Source organism: Peromyscus maniculatus, chromosome 1 (genome assembly GCF_049852395.1).
Source record: "Peromyscus maniculatus bairdii isolate BWxNUB_F1_BW_parent chromosome 1, HU_Pman_BW_mat_3.1, whole genome shotgun sequence".
Lineage (NCBI taxonomy): Eukaryota > Metazoa > Chordata > Mammalia > Rodentia > Cricetidae > Peromyscus > Peromyscus maniculatus.
The window spans coordinates 175,957,360-175,978,710 of NC_134852.1; the positions used below are offsets into that span (position 1 = coordinate 175,957,360).

Sequence of the window (21,351 nt, forward strand, 5' to 3'; positions counted from 1 at the left end):
CTCCTTATTGGTCCTACTGTGCTGTCTTGTATATATTCAGTACATGTGGAGTTCAGATTTGATAATGTTTTATGGTGTGCTGGTCATTGGCCCAGCTTCTTTGAATGTCACTATCTCTATTTGTAAGCTGGAAATTCAGTGGCTGCCATGGGAAATGACATAGTTGTCAGTAGCCCGAGAGGACAGCTGCCCCGTTCCTGGCAGTACTTAGGATGACTTCCATGTTTTCAGTGCTTATGTAGTAGTTTAACAATAAGTACTTATTATTCTCCCGTTACTGCCCTTGATAGCTGTTGGAAAGTATGTGCATACATTCATCTGTAACTTGAATTTTAACCATTAACCTAAAAATTATGTAGGGATTATTACTACTTTTCATTTGTACAAGAGGAAACCTGCCCCTCTAATTCAGAGAGTTAAAGCCCCTCTGAAATTGCTGCAGTTGTCCAACACACAGTTCCCAGCCACATTTACAAAATGAAAATGGAATTGCCTGCAAGTAGGTTGAAATGGCCCTAATGAGGCAGGCAGAAGACCTAAAGTCTTTTCTGAGCTTAGTGGGATAGACCTGTGTCCGACAGCAATGTCCTTACTTCTAAAAGTGAGAGCTGATGCTGGAATCTGCTGCTGGCTCCCAGCATTGTGCTTAGATCTGATCTTCATTCACAAACTAGTTTGTTTTCTAAACCAAGGTTTTGGTTCTGCACCTCATAACTGGCTGTTGTTGGCCTAATCCTACATGTAAATCACTGGTCTGCTGCAGTGAGTGAGGATCAGATACATAGTACCCACTATGTTTGAGCCACGCAAATTTGTCATTTTACCTGAAGTTGAAAGGCATTTTTTCAATTCTTCCCAGTTCTGATGAAGTCATTCCTAGGTGTTTTCTGTCCCATTTTGGGAATCTTAAATCTGGGCTTATTTTACTTACACATGTCAGTTCGGTGTAAGCGCCTTACTTTGTTGGTTGCATTATTCTTACTAGGTCCAAGCTTTGTTATGTTTAGATTCTTCTAATATTAAATCTGTGTAAAAATGTATGATATGCTACAAACTTTATGCATAATAAGACTAAGTTATAGCCTATTGTAACCTATAAAACATTTCTTGTAAATTATCTAATTTATTTTTCCATTTATGTACAGTTTCTTAATGTAAATTTTTTAAATTTGTTGTGGCCTGCTCTAAACATTCCCATGCTTTTTCCCTTAATGCTTATATGCATGAAAGAATCTTGGGTTCTTCATTTGTACTATGTAGCCAGCCTTTAAGCCAACTTCAGGGTGTCTACCTTTTCTGTAGTTTCTAACTTTTTCTAATTTGTTAATATTATAAAAAGTGTTAGAATCATGCTTCTTATACCCTACTTTCAAAATAAATTCTCTTATTTACTAAAAAAAAAAAAAAAAAAAAAAGAAAATGGTTTCCCTACCCTCTGACCCTGCTTCTGCAGCCAGTTGCTACCAAAACATCAGGCCCTGAGTAGCTTCCTGCAGCAACAGCCCTGTGAGCAGTGGCCACGCCTTGCACTGGCCACGCCTTGCACTGGCCACGCCTTGCACTGGCCACGCCTTGCACTGGCCACGCCTTGCACTGGCCACGCCTTGCACTGGCCACGCCTTGCACTGGCCACGCCTTGCACTGGCCACGCCTTTCACTGTCCCTGCACCAACGTCTGGACCCAGTGCCTATCCATCCCAACACTAACACCCCAGCTAAGAACCCCAGACATGCCACGCTGCTCCCTGAAGAGTCGTTTTCCCCGGTGCTGCCTGCTCCAATCTGTGAGCCAAATGGATAACAAGTATACGTTGTTCCTGAACACAACAAACCTGACCAATGGATAACTGAAACAAAAAAAAAATTAATGTGGAAACAGAATTCTTTGAAGTGCAATCTAACTGAAAATGCACCGAGAAAGCTTCCTATAAAAAAAAAATTTTTTTAAGCCTAATCATTCATAATAGCTTAAATAGCCAGTGGTGAATCAAAAGGTCTTTTAATGTTAAGTGGAATGTTTGGGCTCTTTTTAGATTACTGCCGTCAGTCATCAAGTGTGGCTTCAAACTTAATTCTGTGCAGCTGGGCAGAACCCAAACAAAATCCCTGCCTATCTGTAATTTATGTTCTAGAAGAAGATAGAAAAAAATCATTAGGTAAAATATATACTTCTATCACATCGTGATGTGTGCAGGGGGAAGGGGGTGGGGGATGGGGGGTGCAGGTGGTTGCAGTTTGGGAAGAGGGAGGCAGAAGAGACGTGTGTGTGAAGGTGGGGGATCCTGGCACAGATACAGAGCAGCAGGCTTGGGGTGGTGAGGGTGTGCAAAGGCCCTGAGGCAGAACAGGTCCTCAGATTGTTTAAGGAATAATGGGGAAGCCGGAGCAGTCTCCAGACCACAGGGGAGGAGGGAGATGGCGTATGAGCAGGGGCCAAAGGACCAGTGATAGAAGCACATGACCCGTCCAAACACCAGGGCAAGTTGAAAATATGGGGTGGGAGGGGACAACCACAGACTTCCTCAATATCCCAAGAGAATCCAGAACCCTAGTGGCCTATGGCTGGCTTCCTTTCAGACTTCTAAATATAAAGTTGTTCTTTTAAATCCCCTCCCACCACCCCATTAGAAATTATTTGGAAACATTTTTAATGTTTTTATTACAATATCCTATATATACATCTGTTGTAGAATATTTGTTTAACTATGCAAAGATGTGTTGCTGGTTTTTTTTCTTTTTTTTTTCTTTTTTCTTTTCTTTTTTTTTTTTTTTTTTTTTTGGTTTTTCGAGACAGGGTTTCTTTGTGTAGCTTTGCGCCTTTCCTGGAACTCGCTTTGGAGACCAGGCTGGCCTCGAACTCACAGAGATCCACCTGGCTCTGCCTCCCGAGTGCTGGGATTAAAGGCGTGCGCCACCACCGCCCGGCGTCGTGTTGCTGTTTTTACCTTGCCTGCCTAAGGCATCTGATTGGTCTAAAAAAAAGCTGAATGGCCAATAGGAAGGAAGGAGGTATGGGTGGGGTTTCTGGGCAGAGAGAGTTAAGTAGGAGGAAGAATTTAGGCTACAGGAGAAGAAAGAAAAAGAAACACCAGGAAGATGCCAAGGGCCAGACAGATATGGAGGAAGCGGGAAAGTAGGACATACAGAAGTAAAGAAAGGTAAAAAGCCCCAAGACAAAATGTAGATGAAGAGAAACAGGTTAAATTAAAAGAGCTGATGGGGTAAGCCTAAGCTAAGGCTGAGCATTCAGAATAATTAGTCTCCATGTCTTTATTTGGGAGCTGGTTGGTGATTCCAAGAAAATTCCAACTACATACTTTTTTAAAAAAATTGTGCTGAGGATCAAACCCCAGGCTTCAAATATGCTAGGCAAGCATTGTTCCTAAGCTGTGCCTCAGCTGTGAATATACTTCTAAAAGCAAAACACAGCTGCCCCTTACTAAATATTAGATAGTTTTGATGATTTTCATGACAATCTTGTGTGCAATTCTTATCTTGGTTCTTAAATCCCAAAGCTTTCCCAAGTATCAGCAATAATATTGCAAGGAGAGTCCGTATTTCCAGTTGTTTGCACTCAGAACCTCACTGCAGGTGGCTAGCTTTCAGGCCTCTGGCCGCGCTTGCTCAAGACTCCTGGGACCACACAGTCCTTCAAACATAGCTCTTCAGTAGTCACAGTGACTCTACCTGGTGACTGTCAGCAGAAGCCATCTTCAAACTCCAGGTTGTTTCCAGAATGCACCACCTGGAAGGGCATGGAGTGTCTTTCCCAGAGTGGAGCATATTAAACTGAGGACCTGCCCTCTGCCCCTCTCCATGCCACTCTGTGAGTGCTGTGTGGGTGAGAAGGTGTCTGTCCTGTTCACTTCTTTGCCCAGTGCATCAGCACAGGGCTGGCACTCTATATAACAGAGGTGTTTGGGGAAAGTCATCCAGTGGCCAGGAATGGAGAGAAGCAACAGAGACTTCCAGTGTTAGGCCAGCAGCACTGCCTCTGGGGTACAGGAATTGTAGGGGTGCCTAAATCTGACTTTTGCTGGGGACCTCCACTGTCCTCTTTAGAACTAGCTACTACCATCTACACACACCTCACAACACAACCCACTCCCATCCCCCACCCTCACCCCCACCCCGTCTACAGCATTGTACTGGAGTGAAGGCCTAGACTTGACTTTACAAGCTCTGCCTCAGGGAAAGGGCCACCGTCTCAGACCACCTGCTGTACTCAGTTCCAGGAAGGACCTCAGGAATGTGCCATGACAACTGGAACAGATACAGAGCAGTATCCTCCTGCAGACATCCTGTCTGTGGTTTATGGCCCTTGAAGATATCTAGATAATCCTGCTGAGCAGTCCAGATAATCCTGTTCAGCGGATTGTGGTTCCCCACCAAAAGTCTAACCCAATGGTTTCAAATGTGGTTTCGCGCCCAAAGTCTAGACCAATAGATTCAAAAAAATCGCCTTGCCCCATATCCCTTCTACCCAATCCCAAGTTGCCAATTCCTGGCTGTGGTTTTTCCCTATAAAAACTCTCTATACCTGGGCTCGTGGCCACTGCTACATTCCTTCCATCTGCTATTAGGTGGCCCAGGTTGAACCTGAATAAAAGGACCCTTGTGTGCTTGCATCAGAAACTGGCTCCTCGTGGTCTCTGGGGGTTTCAAGAAACGGGAAAACACTGGCTCCTGTCCTCACTACCCCCAGCTCTACTCTTGTTTAGTAGCAGGGGTAGAACTGGTGAGAGCTAATCCTATCACTGCTTCTGTCTTGAACCCTTCCAGATGAGTTCCGTCCACCATCCCACGGAGCCTGAAATCCAAGGTCCTAGAAACAGCTGTCTGGAGCCGACCCCAGAAGCCTCTCTGGTCTCATCCCCCACCCCCATCCCCACCCTCAGATCCCCCTTTGTCCCTCGGGTCTGACCATGACCGTCCATGAACATATGCTGAGAATACTGGCCCCGGTGCCCCACACGATTCTCTCTCCTTGTGTTAAGTTTCTGCGGGGGTGTCATGAATCAGGGAATCTGGAGCATCACTAACTCCCACACCATGTAGCAGGACCTACGCTGGCTGTGGCGGGGTCTTGGGGGGCAGCTCTCATCACCCACAGCCCCTCTTGCCATTGATGTTCCTTTAACTTCTTTTCCATCCATTGCCAGGCTCCTGCTGACCAACAGTGAGCTGAAAGAGAGCAGAGAACTCCTTCCTCCACTCATTGCTCATTTCCTGCATGTTAACTTTTCCATCACTGGGACAAAAACACCAGACAGAAGCAATTTAGGGAACTAAAGGTGTATTTGGGGGTCACCATTCAAGGAAATTCCAGTCCATCATGCAGGGAAGGCACAGAAGCTTGGAGAGAGGGGCGTGGCGACAGGGGTATGCTAGCACTTAGGCAACCTGAAGCAGAATATAGGTCAGAGCCAGGAGTGGATGCTCTGCAGGCCTATGACCTTCAAGGGCTCTCCTTGTGTGACCCAGTTCTATTAGCCAAGCCCCATACCAAGGAGGTCTCCCAACCTCACAAATTGAACAGACTATTGGCCCAGCTGGGGACCTAGTGTTTAAGTACATGAGACTTTGGGGACCTCCCACATTCTACCACAACACCCAGCATCTGGGATTGTGCCTATGCACTCCTTGAAAACCACATGCTGGGCGAGTGGATGTGTGAGCACAGGCAGTGTCTTATCCTAACCACAGAGGAAGGTGAGACATGGACTGAATCATCATCCGGAAGGACAGCAACTTCCTGTTCAAACTCCCTTTGTGACAAACCCCAGCAAGGATAACTCCTCAAGTCCCCAAGTGTCGCTGTGGTGGGCTTGAAAAGAAATCACAGGAGAGAGGGTCAAAATCTCCACCCATCATAGGTTCATGAACAAGACAAACAAGCAAAAAAGTACAAGCTTACTTAATGTAAGTTTTACATCATACAAGAGTCTCCCAGCAATGAAGACCCAAAGAAACATGTACCAAAAGGTATGGAGGGAATATATATTACACAATTACAGACATGTATTGTGGAACTATCCCACATAAAAGAGCCAGAATAAGAAATCTACCATCCGCCATCGAATCTATCATCAAAGATCAGATATTTCAATGCTCTAAAATACTTCAGAGCACAAAAGGAAGGGAAACATCTAATTAATTTTATAAAGAAAATATAATACCTATGTGGGAATAAGATAAAGTCAGTATAAGAAAATAGACAAATACCATCTGCAAATACCATTGTAAATTGTCTAAATAAAGTATTAGCAGAGTCCCACATTACATTAAGAAATAATGCATCACAAATTAGTGGGGTTTGTTCAATAATTCAAGAGTTTTGCTGATAGAAACCCATTAATATCATGGTATGGGCCACCTTATTACGATAAATAACATATACTTTGGAACATAGGTATATAGCTCAATTGGTAGAGTGCTGTGAAAGGTTCAACCCCCAGCACTGCATAAATGAGCCATGATGACATGTTCCTGTACTACCAGCTCATGACAGGTGAAGGTCATGGAGGCAAGATGTTCAGAAATTCAAGGCCAGCCTGGAATACATCAATCCCTGTCTCTAAAAACAAAAAAAGTAAGAAAGCACCAGGGATATTTCCTCTAAGATCAGGAAAAAGGTAAAAATGCCTATCAATGAATGTTCTTCCTCATTGTACTAGAAACACCGGCCAATGCAATAAGAAAAGATAGTTCTAAAAGATCTTATAATAAGTAAAGTCAGGCATTTTTGAGGCAGGGTCTTGTTATATAATCCAGACTGGCCTCAAATGCACAATTCATCACCAGTCTCTTGAGTGCTGGGATTATATATAGTCCACACTTGGCGTCATCATGGCTCTTTTTAGAAATGTGCTATTGGGCAGGTGAGATGGCTCAGCAGGCAAAGGAACTTGCTGCTAAGCCTGATGACCTGAGTTCAGTCTCTGGGACTGGGGTCACATAGTGGAAGGAGAGAATCAACTCTTGCAAGGTGTTCTCTGACCTTTACAAATACACTGCAACGTGTGTGTGTGTGTGTGTGTGTGTGTGTGTGTGTGTGTGTGTGTGTGTAAATAAATACATATATAAATATAAAAAATTCTTAAAGAGAACTGATGTCATGGTATTGATGTTTTAACTCTCTGTGTGTCTGTGTATTCTATTTATCTCTCAAATTTCCATGCATCAGTGTCCTTGGAGTTACATGCAATCTCTCAGGATAGAGGCAGAAAAGAGATACCACTGTTCTACTACTTATGTAATCTCCAGCAATTTCCTTCGCTGAATAGTTGGCTCCTGATCTACAAAATAAAGTGGCAGTCCTCCCTCCAGATGCCTCTGGTTTGTGAGTTGGGTTTACTGTTGAAAACTCACTCACCTTCTGAAAGCGGGCACGAGGCACATAAGGCAAAACTGCTCACAAACAAAGGCTGAAAATTCCCACCAAGTCTCCCTGCTTGGAATTCTCTCAGGCCTAATCTCTCTCCCTGAGGCCACTGTGAGTCACTCTTTTTGGGTTAGACTCCATGCACAGTATCTAAAGGGCACTGGAAAAGCCTCCGCAGACCTGGGACCTACAGCCACTTGGCAAGAGGGAAATGATGATTCATCCGGAATTCTGGCTCTTGTCTTCTTGTTGGGGCAAAATCCAAGAGAGCTTGCCAGCTGCTGGAGGATGACGGCCTCCCTGCTCAGAAGCCACAGCTCGAGGCAGGAACGCAGTGACAGCGCTTCCCACTCAAAAAAGGACCCAGACTGCAGATTCTCTGCTGGACCACACTCAGAGTCTCCCGACCCTCTCAATCCCCTTCCAGATGCTCACTCAGGCTCTGCCCCTGACCCACTTGGTCCAATTTCAGCAGAAAACCTGCGCCCTTCAGATCTGACCAGTTCCTCATTCTCCACCTTATACCTTCTGGCTTTGACCTGCCTTCTACAAGAATTACCTAAAGGCTGGGGGTGGGGGGTGGCTCCTCGGGAGCAGGTTTGCCTAGTATGCACAAAGCCCTGCGTTCAAACCCAAGCACCACTAACCCTAGCCGCCACCACACACCCCTGCTTAAAAATCTCTGCTTGTCCTTGTGCTAGGGTTGACCTCTCCCACTGACTTGCAGCCCCGCCCACTTGAATGAAGTCTGCACATTGCCTTTAACCAGCATGGAGTTTTTCTTTTATTGAACCTACTTCTTGTTCTCTTGTTATTTCTCGTTTACTGGTACTTGTTAGAGGGACTTCTCTCTCTCTCTCTCTCTCTCTCTCTCTCTCTCTCTCTCTCTCTCTCTCTCTCTCTCTCTCTCTCTCCCTTCTCTCCACATCCCCTGGCCCTCTGCCTAGGATTCTGTAGCTCAGTAAACCTGTTGAATGAAATGGAATAAAGGTGGTGCCCTCTGGCCGCAGGCTCACTTGCTTTTCGTAGGCCCCAGGGAGGAACACCTTGTCTACAAAGATGGCTTTGTTGAGGCCTTTGCCAGGGACTCCCCTCCATTGTTCTCTGTTGCAGCAGCCTGGGGAAAGGTGGAGATGGACTCCTTTGTTTGGCTTCAAGAATTCCTCTCCCCCTGGGTGGAGAGGCTTGGCAGCAGCTCTTTTCTCCTCCTCCAGTTCCTCCTGATGCTGAGAGACTCAAGGAGCCTTGGGCCTTGGCACTGCAGGCCTCTCCAGGGAACCTCAGCTCCTAGCAGCCTCCAGTACAGAGAGGAGGTGCAAAACGAGGCTTCGTACCCCCACCCCTCCTGCTCCCTTCCAGTCCTCCTCTTCAATGTCCCCAGGTCCCACCACAGAGAGACAACAGGGGAACCTGGATGACTCAGACTGGAGGGGGCCCCAGACCAACTCCAAGCCAGTACAGGCCAGAGACAAGATGAAGTTCAGAACACAAACAGAGGAGTTTTGAAAGTTAATCTGAAAGATCATTTCCACGGCTGAGCCAGGGACTCTGCGGGTCCTGATGAACAGCAACACACAGGAAAGCAAACAAAAGCTGGAAGGCAAGGGCAAACCCATTATGACCAGTAACAGCCAAGATGGGTGCCAATCTGACGGAACGAAGACTGCCCTTTTCCCAAGGAGCTTCAGAACGCCTGCATTATAATGTGTTAGCATGGTCTCGGCTTTTAGCTTCATTTACTCATCTGTCTCTCTCTCGTCTCTGTCTCTGTCTCTCTGTCTCTCTCTGTCTCTGTCTTTCTCTGTCTCTGTCTCTCTGTCTCTCTCTCTCTGTCTCTCTGTCTCTCTCTCTCTCTCTCTCTCTCTCTCTCTCTCGTGTGTGTGTGTGTGTGTGTGTGTGTGTGTGTGTGTGTGTGTGTGTGTGTACATAGTGTATGTGTACATAGTGTGTGTGTAGTGTGGTGGTAGTGGATGCCAAGTGTGTGCAGGTACCCTCTGAGGCCAGAAGAAAGCATCAGATCCCTTAGAGCTGGCCTAACATGTGATTGTTGTTGGGGGGCCCAAAACAGCTTGACCACATAGCTGCCATGACAGGCTTACAGGCCCAGACACAGCTTCTGTGACAGGCTTACTGGTAGGCAACACCCAGACCTAAGAAAAACCATAAGCTGACCTCACCCTGGGAGGGCCTACATCTAACCGGAAGTACCTGACATCCCCAACATTCCAACCATTAGGTAAGGTTAGATAAGATGGACAGATGTCCCTGAGTCCAGCAAACACCTATTTCTGTTTTACAGATACTCCTAGACAAATGTCAGCCAATCAGGGTCCTGAACCCTGGAAATCCCCTCACCCCAACCTCTGCTATGATAAAAACTCTACCCCGCCTGAGCTCAGGGCTCTCCGCTCTCACTGTTGCATTGGACAGACAGAGAGACCAAGCTTGGAGCTTGAAAATAAAGCCTCTTTGCTTTTACATATGGGATTAGGTCTCCGTGGTGGTCTTTTGGGGGTCCCCACGATCTGGGCATAACAGTCGTGAGCTGCCAACATGGGTACTAGAAACAGAACTCAAGAAAAACAGTGGTCACTCTTAACCACAGAGACATCTCTCCAGCCTGGCATGGTAGACTTGAAATAATAAAATCTCTGTGGAGATTAGGGTAATTCTAACACAAAGACAGACTCATTTTAAGCTATGAGGAATGTTTTCTCCAAACCTATTCCCACGCTTCCCCATAAGAAGAAATGCACAACTCTGCTCATGGCTGATCTGCACATGGGGGAGTCTCCTGTGGCTCTAGAGTATCCTAGTGTGCTTTCCTGTAATAAACATTCGCTTTTCCTTCACTTTAGACCTAGCCTATGCTGCTTCCTAACTTATATGACATAAAGGACATGTATGGCTGAGGCCATGACTATTGAAACAATTTTAAAAGGGTTGAATTGCCAAATTGTAAAAGGACATGGAGGAACCTTAAATACATATTTCCTTCTGGCTGAAAGTTGGTTGAAAAGGCTACACGCTCACAACCGCTGCCCTACCAGACATATGGAAGGCATTTTTGCTAAAAAGAGCGGACTCCTCACCTGAGCCCACAAGGTAACTGAAACAGAACGAGAGCCTGGCATCTCCACTGGCATTTTGTGCCCATCTTCTTTACTTTGGGTCAAATTCCTGCTAGTAAGCCCCGCCTCCTCAGTCACCTCCTCAGCCTGCGTGCCTGAAAAGTGAAGAGACCCACCTCACCTCCTCCCTTTTTAAAGCTAGAACACCAAGTCCCGGCCCTAACCCTGTGCACCTTGGATTCCAGGGGCAATAGACCCTGGTAGGGAGGATAGACCAGGCACAAGATGAGGACAAGGATATGCCTGGAGCAGATCACCTTAGCAGAACCAGACTGGGCCCTCTGATAACAGCCATGATTGACAACTTTGGACCACCTTGAAGGTCAAAAGCTGAGACGATGAACCCTGAATAAGACTGCTTAAATATGCAAACTTCTTGCCTCCTGCCACAGTTCATCCTCTGTTTGAACTGAAACTCATATCAATACCCCAAGACAAATTTGGGGTCACCGGACCCCCTTATCTGCTGACCTCCCCAGTGGACATCTCTCTCTGCTTTTTATCATTTCTTGTTTCTATAACTGGTGTGTTGGGATGGATGGCTGAGCTTGGCCTGTAGGGACTGCTAGACTCCGGGGCTTTTGCCCTAAAACTCGGTTAAACAACTGCTTGCGTACTGACTTCTTCCTTTGAGCACAACATGATCATCCCACCGCCATCTTGGAGAAGAGACAACCTTAGCTGGCAGCCATTAACCACCGCAACTAAATAAGAAAAACAATACAATGATAGCAAGACTATGACAGACCTGATTTGGGGGATTAACTGAAGGAGACCCCATGGTGCAGCCTCCATGGGGCCATCATCTATAATGGAGGGACACTATGCATTGATGTTTGGGGGCCCCCATGTTCTTGTAAATGAATTTATTGCCTCATCATACTGGATTATGGTAGAATCCTAACTTTGGTCTGTTGTTGGTACCTTACCTGAGGTGACCAGACTGGCTTGCTCATGTCACCCCAGGAAACGTTAATATAAGAATTGTATGGCATTCCAGAAAAGCCAAAATTATGGAGACAGCAAAATATTGGGTCTTTTGGGAGCCAGGGGAGACAGGAATTAATATTCAGAATAAAGAAGGCTTTTAGACAGATAATCCACTTTGTGTAGTACTATTCTGGTGGATACATGGCACACAGTTGTCTGTACCCATAAGACATACACAAAAAGTAAACTCACGTGCACCTGCATGGCTCACAGAATGAAGAAACAGCAGACACCCACATCTAGAAAAGCTGAGATCGGGTGCACTGCGCTCTCTGACGGAGACACAGCAGCAGCCCGGAAACTCGGCTCATTTATTGGATACCACTGAGGAGAGGAGTTCATGGTACCCAGCTGGACAAGGAGGGAGGTTTATTATACAAAGACAGTGAGGAGGCAGGCTAGTTAATCTCGGCGGGTATTCTCTCTAGGAGAGCATTCTCAGGTTTGCCCAGGAGGAGGACGCTGCGATTGACAGTTTCCGCATTCACTGGTTTTAGCTAACAGTCATCCCTAACACCCGCAGGTAGACTGAGGAAGGCTTTGTCATCCCTCTGCTCCCCACCCAGGGCAGGCTTTGCTATTTCCATGGGTCTGAGGCACTGGGGTCCTTGACATGACAGTAATGCACATTCACTCAGGACTTCATTCAGTCCCCACACACGTGAACGTGGGTGTTATTTCTGGGTCCATGGTGACAAATGTGCCCTTCCAGTGGGGCATGTTGACAATAAGGAAAGCTATGCCTGTACTGGACAGAAGATAGTGAAGAAAGAATCTGCTCAGTCCACTCAATTCTCTAGTGAGTCTAAAAGTACTTGAAAAAAATAAACCTCTTTAATGAGAAAGGGGCCATGCTATACAGGCCTTTTTTATTGCTATTATTTTATTTTTCTGTCAAGCCAGTTTACTGTCATTTACAAACGTCTTTAGTCTGTGACAGATTTGGGGAAAGGAGCTGTTCTTTTGTCCCAATTGAATTGCTCTGTCCTAAACCAAAAGCTCTGGCTCCAACGTGGGAAGTGCTGGCCTCTCGCCTCGGCTGCACAAGTAATACCGTGCCTCAGTTCCCTCACGTGCAAACTGAGGGGAGAGGGTAACCAGATTCCACCAGTTAGGCCTTCAGCAAATGTCTGGTTCCTGTGGTAAAGGAGAACAGGGGGCAGCTGGAACTCGGAGCCTCCTCCCCAAAACCTCCCCACAGGCAAGACTCTTAGGAAAGCAAGGCTTCGGGCAGCTGCCAGCCAGACATGCCTGAGCTAGTCTTCATGAAGTGTAAAAGCTTGGGAAAGTCCTCTGTGGTCTCAGACGCCAAGACATTTAGTTTGCTGGAGCATTCTGAAGGAGCAACCCCCCGTCCTGGTTTATCCTATGCCAGTGTCACAGAGTGGGCACCATGTTCTCACTCATTGAAGCGGAGCCAACCATGATTGTCCGGTGTTCTAGCCAGCCCGCTGTCCTGAATGACATTTACTTCACCTGTGAAGACTTACGTCGCTATTTCTATGCTCAGTAATCAATGCTCCAGTATCATTCTGATGTCACATTTGAAATCCTTTGTCCCCACCTCTGGATCTCTATGGTACTTTAATACAGAACAGCCTACCCTCTACACATTCAGTTAGCCCATGAGCATATATGCACATAGTTAATACCCCAGTATTTGAGAGTATTTCTTATTTACACACACACACACACAAAGCAGGGAAATGAGTGGTATTAATTACTTCTAAGTACCCCCAAGATAAATATTCATAAAATAGTGTAGTGTCATCGATATTGTATTATTACAGAAAGCGTAGAGGTGAAGGAAGAAAATGAAGTCTTCACCAACAGCTTCAGGTTCTAGAACTACATGAGACGTTTTGACACTGCAGAGGCAATTCTGATAAACTGAGGCAGCCCTCTACCTCCTGGTAGCCATTTGGGCGGTGCTCTCAGGTTTCATGTCTTTCCCCTTTGGCTTGTCACTAGCAACAGAGTGTCCTCAGGATGGCTGTCATAGAATATTTAACTGTATAAAGACGTGTTACATTTGTTTATGTTGCAGGATATTACTTTAACTATGTGAAGGGGTGTTACATTTGTTTCTGCTGCCTTTGTTACCGATGTAAGGATGTGTTATATTTGTCTGTGCTACATTTGTTTAATTATGTAAAGATGTGTTGCATTTGCTTCACCTTGCCTCCCTAAGGCTCCTGATTGGTCTAATAAAAAGCTGAACAGCCAATAGCTAAGCAGGAGAAAACTAGGTGGGGCTGGCAGGCAGGGAGAATAAGGAAGAGGAGGAATCTAGGCTCAAGAGAGAAGAAGAGAATGGGGGAGAAAGAGAGGGATTTGCCTGGAGCCAGAAGCCAGGCAGCCGCCAGACAGACAGACAGACAGACAGACAGACAGGAGAAGCAGTGAAAGTAAGATATACAAAAAGAAAGAAAGGTAAAAAGCCCCGAGGCAAAACATAGATGAAGAGAAACAAGTAAAGTTATAAGAGTTAGTGGGTCAAACATAAGATAAGGCTGAGCATTCATAACAAAGAAGTCTCTGTGTCATGATATGGGAGCTGGTTGGTGCCACCACCAACCCCCTGCCCCAAAAAAGCCTGCTACAGATGGCCAGGACCATCTTTGTACCATGCCTCAAAGTTTCACACTTCTGACATCTAGCCATCTGCGATCCTGAGCCTTTGAGGTGTTCTGTGACTCAATGGTGGCAGTCAGAGGCAACCAGCAAGGGGCTTGGGAAAGAAGCTGGAAAGAGGTGCACCTAGGGAGGAAAATGGAGTGGGGGCCGGGCAGAGGGGGTGTGAGTAAGGTCAGGCCACACACAGGGGCACAGGTGGCACCTCTTACCAACCTTGGTAAGCTGAGGACGCCTGGGCCTTACTGGTGAAATTATTAAGGCCACTCCACATAGTTAAAAGGAAGATTTATTTAGTGGGTAACTTACAAATTAAGGGATAGGTAGGATGCGGGGTCTGGGAAAGGTGTATCACAATCCAGCGGTGTTCTCTGGAGCTCTGCTAGGACCACCTCCACCGTTCAGGGTCCAGGCACAGAGAGAGCGCTCGCCCATCCAGATCTCGGGTCTCCAGGCGCCTCCCCTGGCCCCGCCTCACAGGCGTGACAGTTGCCAGAGTCTCAATGGGGGTTGTAACTTCCAGATCCAAGCTGGAATGGCTACCCACTACATCTCCCCCTTTTTGTCTAAATAAGAAGGTTCTAAACTAATACAAGACTATATACAAAGGAATGGTTATCAAATATTGTCCAGGAATAATAAGGGATAATGACCTAGATAAGATGGAACTACAACCAATGCAAACAATATCAAGCAAGAAACACATACTAAAATCCAGAGAAATATAGAGCATAGGTAAATGGCATGTTATAAAGATCATTCCAAAAGGTATCCTATCCTAAAGAACCTGAATCTAACACTTAATATGTTCTATCTAAGATATTATATATACTAAGTTGTAACTATAATTGCTAGTCTTCAATCCCATCAAAGACCTGAGAAGGAACATAATGGTACCTGAGAAATGGTAGATGGATGCAAGCAACTTTCGGGAATCTTGCAAGAGTAGACCAAGACAGCTGGCAGCCTGGACAGTCACCTAATGTTTCTCAGCATTGTTAATGCATTCAAATTGGCTGCAGGACTAGAGTATCTGACAGACCATTTTCAGAAGCAGGAATTCTGAAAGACCAGCTAGCTCAGTCGGTAGAGCATGAGACTCTTAATCTCAGGGTCGTGGGTTCGAGCCCCACATTGGGCACCAGATATTGGTGAAATTATTAAGGCCACTCCACATAGTTAAAAGGAAAATTTATTTAGTGGGTAACTTACAAATTAAGGGATAGGTAGGTCACGGGGTCTGGGGAAGGTGTATCACAATCCAGCGGCGTTCTCTGGAGCTCTGCTAGGTCCACCTCCACCATTCAGGGTCCAGGCACAGAGAGAGCGCTCACCCATCCAGATCTCGGGTCTCCAGGCGACTCCCCTGGCCCTGCCTCATGGGTGTGACAGTTGCCAGAGTCTCAATGGGGGTTGTAACTTCCAGATCCAAACTGGAATGGCTACTCACTACAGGGCCTCACATGGAGAAGACTGGAATGAATGCTCCAGGAAGCGGCAATGGGGGCAGCCACAGGGGCAGTCTACCATGCCAGCAACCAGCGGTGATGCCAGAGGATGACACTGCAGAGACTCACCCAGAAGACAGGGCAGCAGACCAGCCAACCTCTGGTGACAAGCTACCTCATGACACTGAGGACTCCTAGAGAAGCCAGAAGACGTGTGCCTCACTCAGGATGGGTGGAGATGGTAGAAACAGAAATTGCCCTTTTGGGAAGTCCCTGTGAATCTCCCCTAATGCATTTCACTTGGGCACAATCCGCCATAGCCAGCCTGTTCATGGCCCTTCATGTCTCCCTCATTTCTAGATGTTTCCAAAACATTCTTTTCACCACAGTTCAGTGACCCCAGAGCTCACTCCAATGCCCACTCTGGCATGAGTGATTGATGTGGAGCTGGGAAGGGGGGTGTGTTAGAGCCCCATTAACCAAGCAGAAAGCTCAACAATGTTCTTACAGAAACAGGAGACACAAATACTACTACTACCTGGGAAGCTGAGACGTGGAGAGGTTTCTGAGCCTGACCACTTTGGTATGAATGTCAGCTCTGCCCCTTGGTTGTGTGTGACATTGGGCAAGTCATGCAATATTATTATCCTATAAAATGCAGACAAAGAGCAGCTCCCACCAAACGGGCTATGATGGGCATCAAATGAGAATTTAACACCCTCATCACAGTACTGAGGTGGGGCCCGTAAGAACCAGTGCTCACCTCCCAGGCAGCCTGATTCCAGTTCCTTCCTTCCTTGCCCATCTAAAGTAACTATTTTCCAAGTAGCACAGTAATCTTTTAAAAATATGATTAAGCTTATCTTTCTTGTTTTAGAAACTTCTGAGGTATCTCACTCTTAGCATAGAACACCATTGGGGAATATTATTTTAAGGTGTGTTACTTTTGTTTATGTTGCATTTGTTTAACTCTGTGAAGCTGGTTACTGTGTCTGTGTAAAACGCCTGCTGGTCTAATAAAGAACTGGCCAGTAGCAAGGCAGGAGAAAGGAAAGGTGGGGCTGGCAGGCAGAGAGAATAAATAGAAGGAGAAAACTGGAGAGAGAAGATGGATAAAGAGCCAGAGAAGAGGAGGACATCAGGGGCCAGCCACCCAGCTACACAACCAGCAAGCCACGGAGGAAGAGTTAGATTTACAGAAGGAAGAGAATGGGAAAAGCCCAGACAGAATAATTTAAGATAGGGAAAGCTGGCTAGAAACTAAGCCAAGCTAAGGCCAGGCATTCGTAAGAATAAGCCTCTGTGAGTGAATTTATTTGTGAGCTGGGTGGCAAGCCCCACCACCAAAAGAGCAAAAACCTCCAACAATAGAACACAGTTTGTCAGGCTCCCATCCAACTGTCCTTCAATACATATCTGTGGTCACTAGTATGGCCTGGCCTCTTGTCTCGGCCAGGAACCAAAGAATACCTGGTCCTCCAAGGCATGACCCAGCTCAAACATCATTTCCTCGAAGATGCCCTCCCTCACTGCCCCCTTGCTTCTTAGCACTAACCCTATCAGTAACTGATTTATTGATTTCCTGTTTATAGCCCCAAGAGAATACAGGTCCATGGCGCCTTTCAGCCTAGCATTATAAAATTCAGTCCAATGCAATTGCCTAATGCATTGTTATGTGTGGGGTTCAGGAACTGTGGAAATTAAACTAGCTTGGTGGCCAATAGGGCACTCTGAATACCACATCCCCAAGCTCCAAACCTCTATGACAGTGGTTCTCAACCTGTGGGTCGTGACCCCTTTGGCAAACCTCTAGCTCCAAAATTTTTTTTTTTTTACATTATGATTCATAACAGTAGCACAATTACAGTTCTGAAGTAGCAACAGAAATAATTTTATGGCTGGGGGGGGGGGTCACCACAGCATGAGGAAGTGGTATTAAGGGGTTGCAACATTAGGAAGGTTGAGAATCACTGCTTTATGAGTTAAGGCCTGGCTAACTGAATGCACGCAAGTACTACACATGGAGCCCAGAGTTCCAAAGTCAACACTTTATTCTGTTCTTTCTTAGGTGGTCTAGTTTGCAAGCATGAATAAATGGGATCAACCACAGTCCTCTCCCTTAATGCCCTTCATTAAAAAAAATCACCACTTAGCAGGTCTCCGGTTTTTCCTCAAGAGGGTGGGGTTGGGGGGTAACCCAAAGGAGGCTGGAGGACCGCAGTCACATGGGGTTAATCCTCATGTCTCCTGCCAATTCCTCTCACTGAGCAGCCAAAGGCCGCAAGCAGCTATAAATAGCCCAGCCGCTCTCCCCTTACAGCAAGGGAATGAACTTGGCAACAGCAAGAGCCATAAGGGGGGAGGCAGGCAGAGACTCTCGAGCCTGTTTTCTGCTCACCCAGTGCGTGCCCCGGGGATGCCGCAAGATACAGCAGAAAATGGAGAGCTCCATGCTTTCACTTCCAACTGGAAGCACACCTACCAGAAGGGACCTACTTCACCCCAGTTCACCTTAGTGCCCTCATCAGCACAAAAAGGAGCCAAAGAGCAGGAATAAATGTTCTCCCAAGGACCCCTGTTGAGAGGTTCCCAGGGGGGACCCCCAACTCCCAGAAAGTAAACAGCACTGAGGAAGGACATCCATCCTTTGGACTGGCCTTCCATGTCCCTCAGTTCACAGGACAGTCTCTCGAATGACACCGATGAGGCTGTGTGGCCGCTCAGCCTCAGCTCGCTGCTGGGGTCTCCTCTCGGCTCTAGGCCTTCCTGCCAGGGAGAAGGTGCTCAGGTCTCCACAGCTGCGAAGGTGCAGCATGCCTGGCTGTCTCCTCGAGGTCAGCACATGGGCCTGGGAAGTGCTGGGCTGTGATGGGGCCATTATCTTTGGGAAAAGAGGAAAAGGGAAGAGGTTAGCTTTATCGGGGCTGGCCTTTCGACCCACCTCCTTGTGTCTGTCTGTGGATGTTAATGTTTAGTTGCTTCAGAATAGAAAGGGGTATTTTTCAAAGTAGAATCTATTTAGAATTCCAAATATGGTGCCCAACGTGGGGCTCGAACCCACAACCCTGGGATTAAGAGTCCCATACTCTACGGACTGAGCTAGCCAGGCTGGTGTTTCCCCAAAGTGCTGTGAGATGTTCTGTATGTTAAATGTGTTGCTCTGATTGGTTAATGAATAAAACACTGATTGGCCAGTAGCCAGGCAGGAAGTATAGGCGGGACATGGAGAAAAGAGAATTCTGGGAACAGGAAGGCTGAGGCAGAGAGATGCTGCCAGCCGCCACAATGAGGAACAGGATGTAAAGTACTAGTGAGCCACGAGCCACGAACCACGAGCCACGTGGCAAAGTATGGATAAATAAAAATGGGTTAAGATAGAAGAACTAGATAACAAGAAGCCTGCCATGGCCATACAGTTTGTAAACAATGTAAGTCTCTGTGTGTTTACTCGGTTGGGTCTGAGCAGCTGCAGGACTAGCAGGTGAGAGAGATTTGTCCTGACCGTGGGCCAGGCAGGACTGGAAAAAACTCCAGCTACACAAAGAATTTTAAACTTCACCTCTTTTGTAAAGTTTTGAAGAAATTCTCCTAATTTTCCATTGTTTCAGCAGTAGATAAGCCATATAAAATGACTCAATTGTACTTTGTTGTTTTATTAATTATTAACACTGTTCTCTTCATATTTCTCCAATATCCCTGTGTTCCCAGTCAGTGACTCCTAGTAATGGAGAGGGATGTGGGTAGTATAGCTTGTTAGGCACATCAAGTCTCACCTGCCAACTATTCTGACATTCTACATGGATGCTTGGTTTTATTTTTGTTTTTTGTTTTGTTTTTGTTTGTTTGTCTGGTGTGTGTGTGTGTGTGTGTGTGTGTGTGTGTGTGTGTGTGTGTGTGTGCACGCGCGCTATCTTCCCCTATCATTCTCCACCTCATTTTTTGGAGAGAGTCTCTCCCTGCACCTGATGCTGGCCATTTTGGTTAGACTGAGTGGCCCAACAAGCCCCCAGGAGCTGCCCAAGCTGCAGGCCAGTGCCGCCATGCCTTGTTTTCACATAGACACTGAGGATCCAACACTGGTCCTCATGCTGGCACAGCAAATGTTCTACCCAGTGACCCATCTCCCCAGCTCCGAGCCTGGGATTTTTAACAAGAAACAGGTGGTACTAACACAGAAACACTGGTCTGGATCAGGTAACAAGTTTATCAAATGCCAATTAAGATCAGTGGTGCTTCGGGTGGATTGATAACCCTTGGGACAACAGCCTAAAAAGCAGGACACTATCTGCGAGAGCCAGAGAAGGGCTGTCTTTAATGTGTCGTAGAACTTTAAACACATAGCATAGGACTTACTTCTCAAAAATGCAAAAATATAGACTGTTTCCCATCCAGCTAGGACTGATGAGGGAGGACCGGCCGGCTGGCAGATCTGTGCAAAGCTGAACTGTCTTGTCACTGTGGTGTGCGATACTGTTAGTGCCTTGAAAGAATCAGGAGTCCTACTGCCAGGGACCCTCACAGGTCAAAGCCACTCTGTTTCAGTCTGATTTTTTGAGGACATTACACATTTAATACCCACAAAAGCTGTGATATTAAATTGTTGCTAACACTGTTAATTATATTCATCTATAAGGCCTGTTCCTGTCTCCTAATTAAGAAGACAATTATACTATTTATCAAATTAGACTATTATAAGACAAATGTTGTTTTATTTATTTATTCATTTTACTGGGAATGAGTAAAGTGGATCTAAAGGAAGTGTGGAAAGCTGAGGAGAGCTGGAAATAAAATGTACTCTTGTATTGTCCTTCTTCCTTTTGTCTGGGGAGGGGTGTGGCACCGATACCCCCATGTGGGGTTCAGAAGCAGAGGCCTCAGCTGATGACCCAGAGTCCGGAACAATAACCTCCATACTTGAACTTTCATCTGGTCTGGGGCAAAAGATTCTAGAAACAGGTGCTTACAGAGCCCGTTTTTCCTTTACCCCGGAGCTAACTACCAGGGATCAGGACTGGAAAAGTGCAGATCGAGCGCCTGGTGGGTGCACTGGCGCTGTCTTCCCCACACCTTCGGCCTTCGAGAAGCAACTCCAAATGCTTGCTCCTGTTTATGGGCCACTGGGGCCAGACAGGGTGAAGAGGCAGTAATGACTGCCAGAGCACCTCAGAGATGTCAGGAGAGAAATGGATGCCTACGCAAGCTCCGGCCTGCAGCCCGACCTGGAGCCACTGACTGACCAATCCTGAAGAGCAAGCTACAGGAGGGTATGGAAGCCATGCACCCCCTCTAACTCCTCAGAACAGTCTTTTCCCACGGGCCTCTGGGGGAGCAGGAGAGAATCCGACTTTGAATTTGGGTAAAAGATAGATAGATAGATAGATAGATAGATAGATAGATAGATAGATAGATAGATAGATAGATAGATAGACAGGTTCATAGATAGATAGATGGATGGATGGATGGATGGATGGATGGATGGATGGATGGATGGATGGATGGATGGATGGATGGATAGATAGATAGATAGATAGATAGATAGATAGATAGATAGATAGATAGATAGATAGATAGATAGATAGATAGAAGCCAGTGAGTAGAAAGGAGGAACAGAAAGGAAAGTGAGGTGGATTGTTCAAATGTCCCTGGAATGGTGAAGTAGTGATTATACTGAGATCCAGCCCAACTCAGCTTAAGACATCCTGGTTGGGCACTCCACCTACAAAGACACAGAGCAGTAACACTGGGCATCACGGTGTACTCTGTC

At 46.3% G+C, this 21,351-nt stretch overlaps 1 protein-coding gene across 2 annotated transcripts in view; it reads right to left on the minus strand.

Moving 5' to 3' along the window:
• Positions 1–17,620: 17,620 nt before the first annotated feature.
• Entrep1 (endosomal transmembrane epsin interactor 1) overlaps positions 17,621–21,351 on the minus strand; it is a 62,032-nt gene continuing 58,301 nt past the window's right edge. For both annotated transcript variants that reach the window (XM_076561407.1, XM_006977644.3), the window contains one exon: positions 17,621–18,468. In XM_076561407.1, coding sequence (XP_076417522.1) covers positions 18,262–18,468 — 207 coding nt within the window. In that variant the 3' untranslated portion in view covers positions 17,621–18,261. The remainder of the gene's footprint in view (positions 18,469–21,351) is intronic.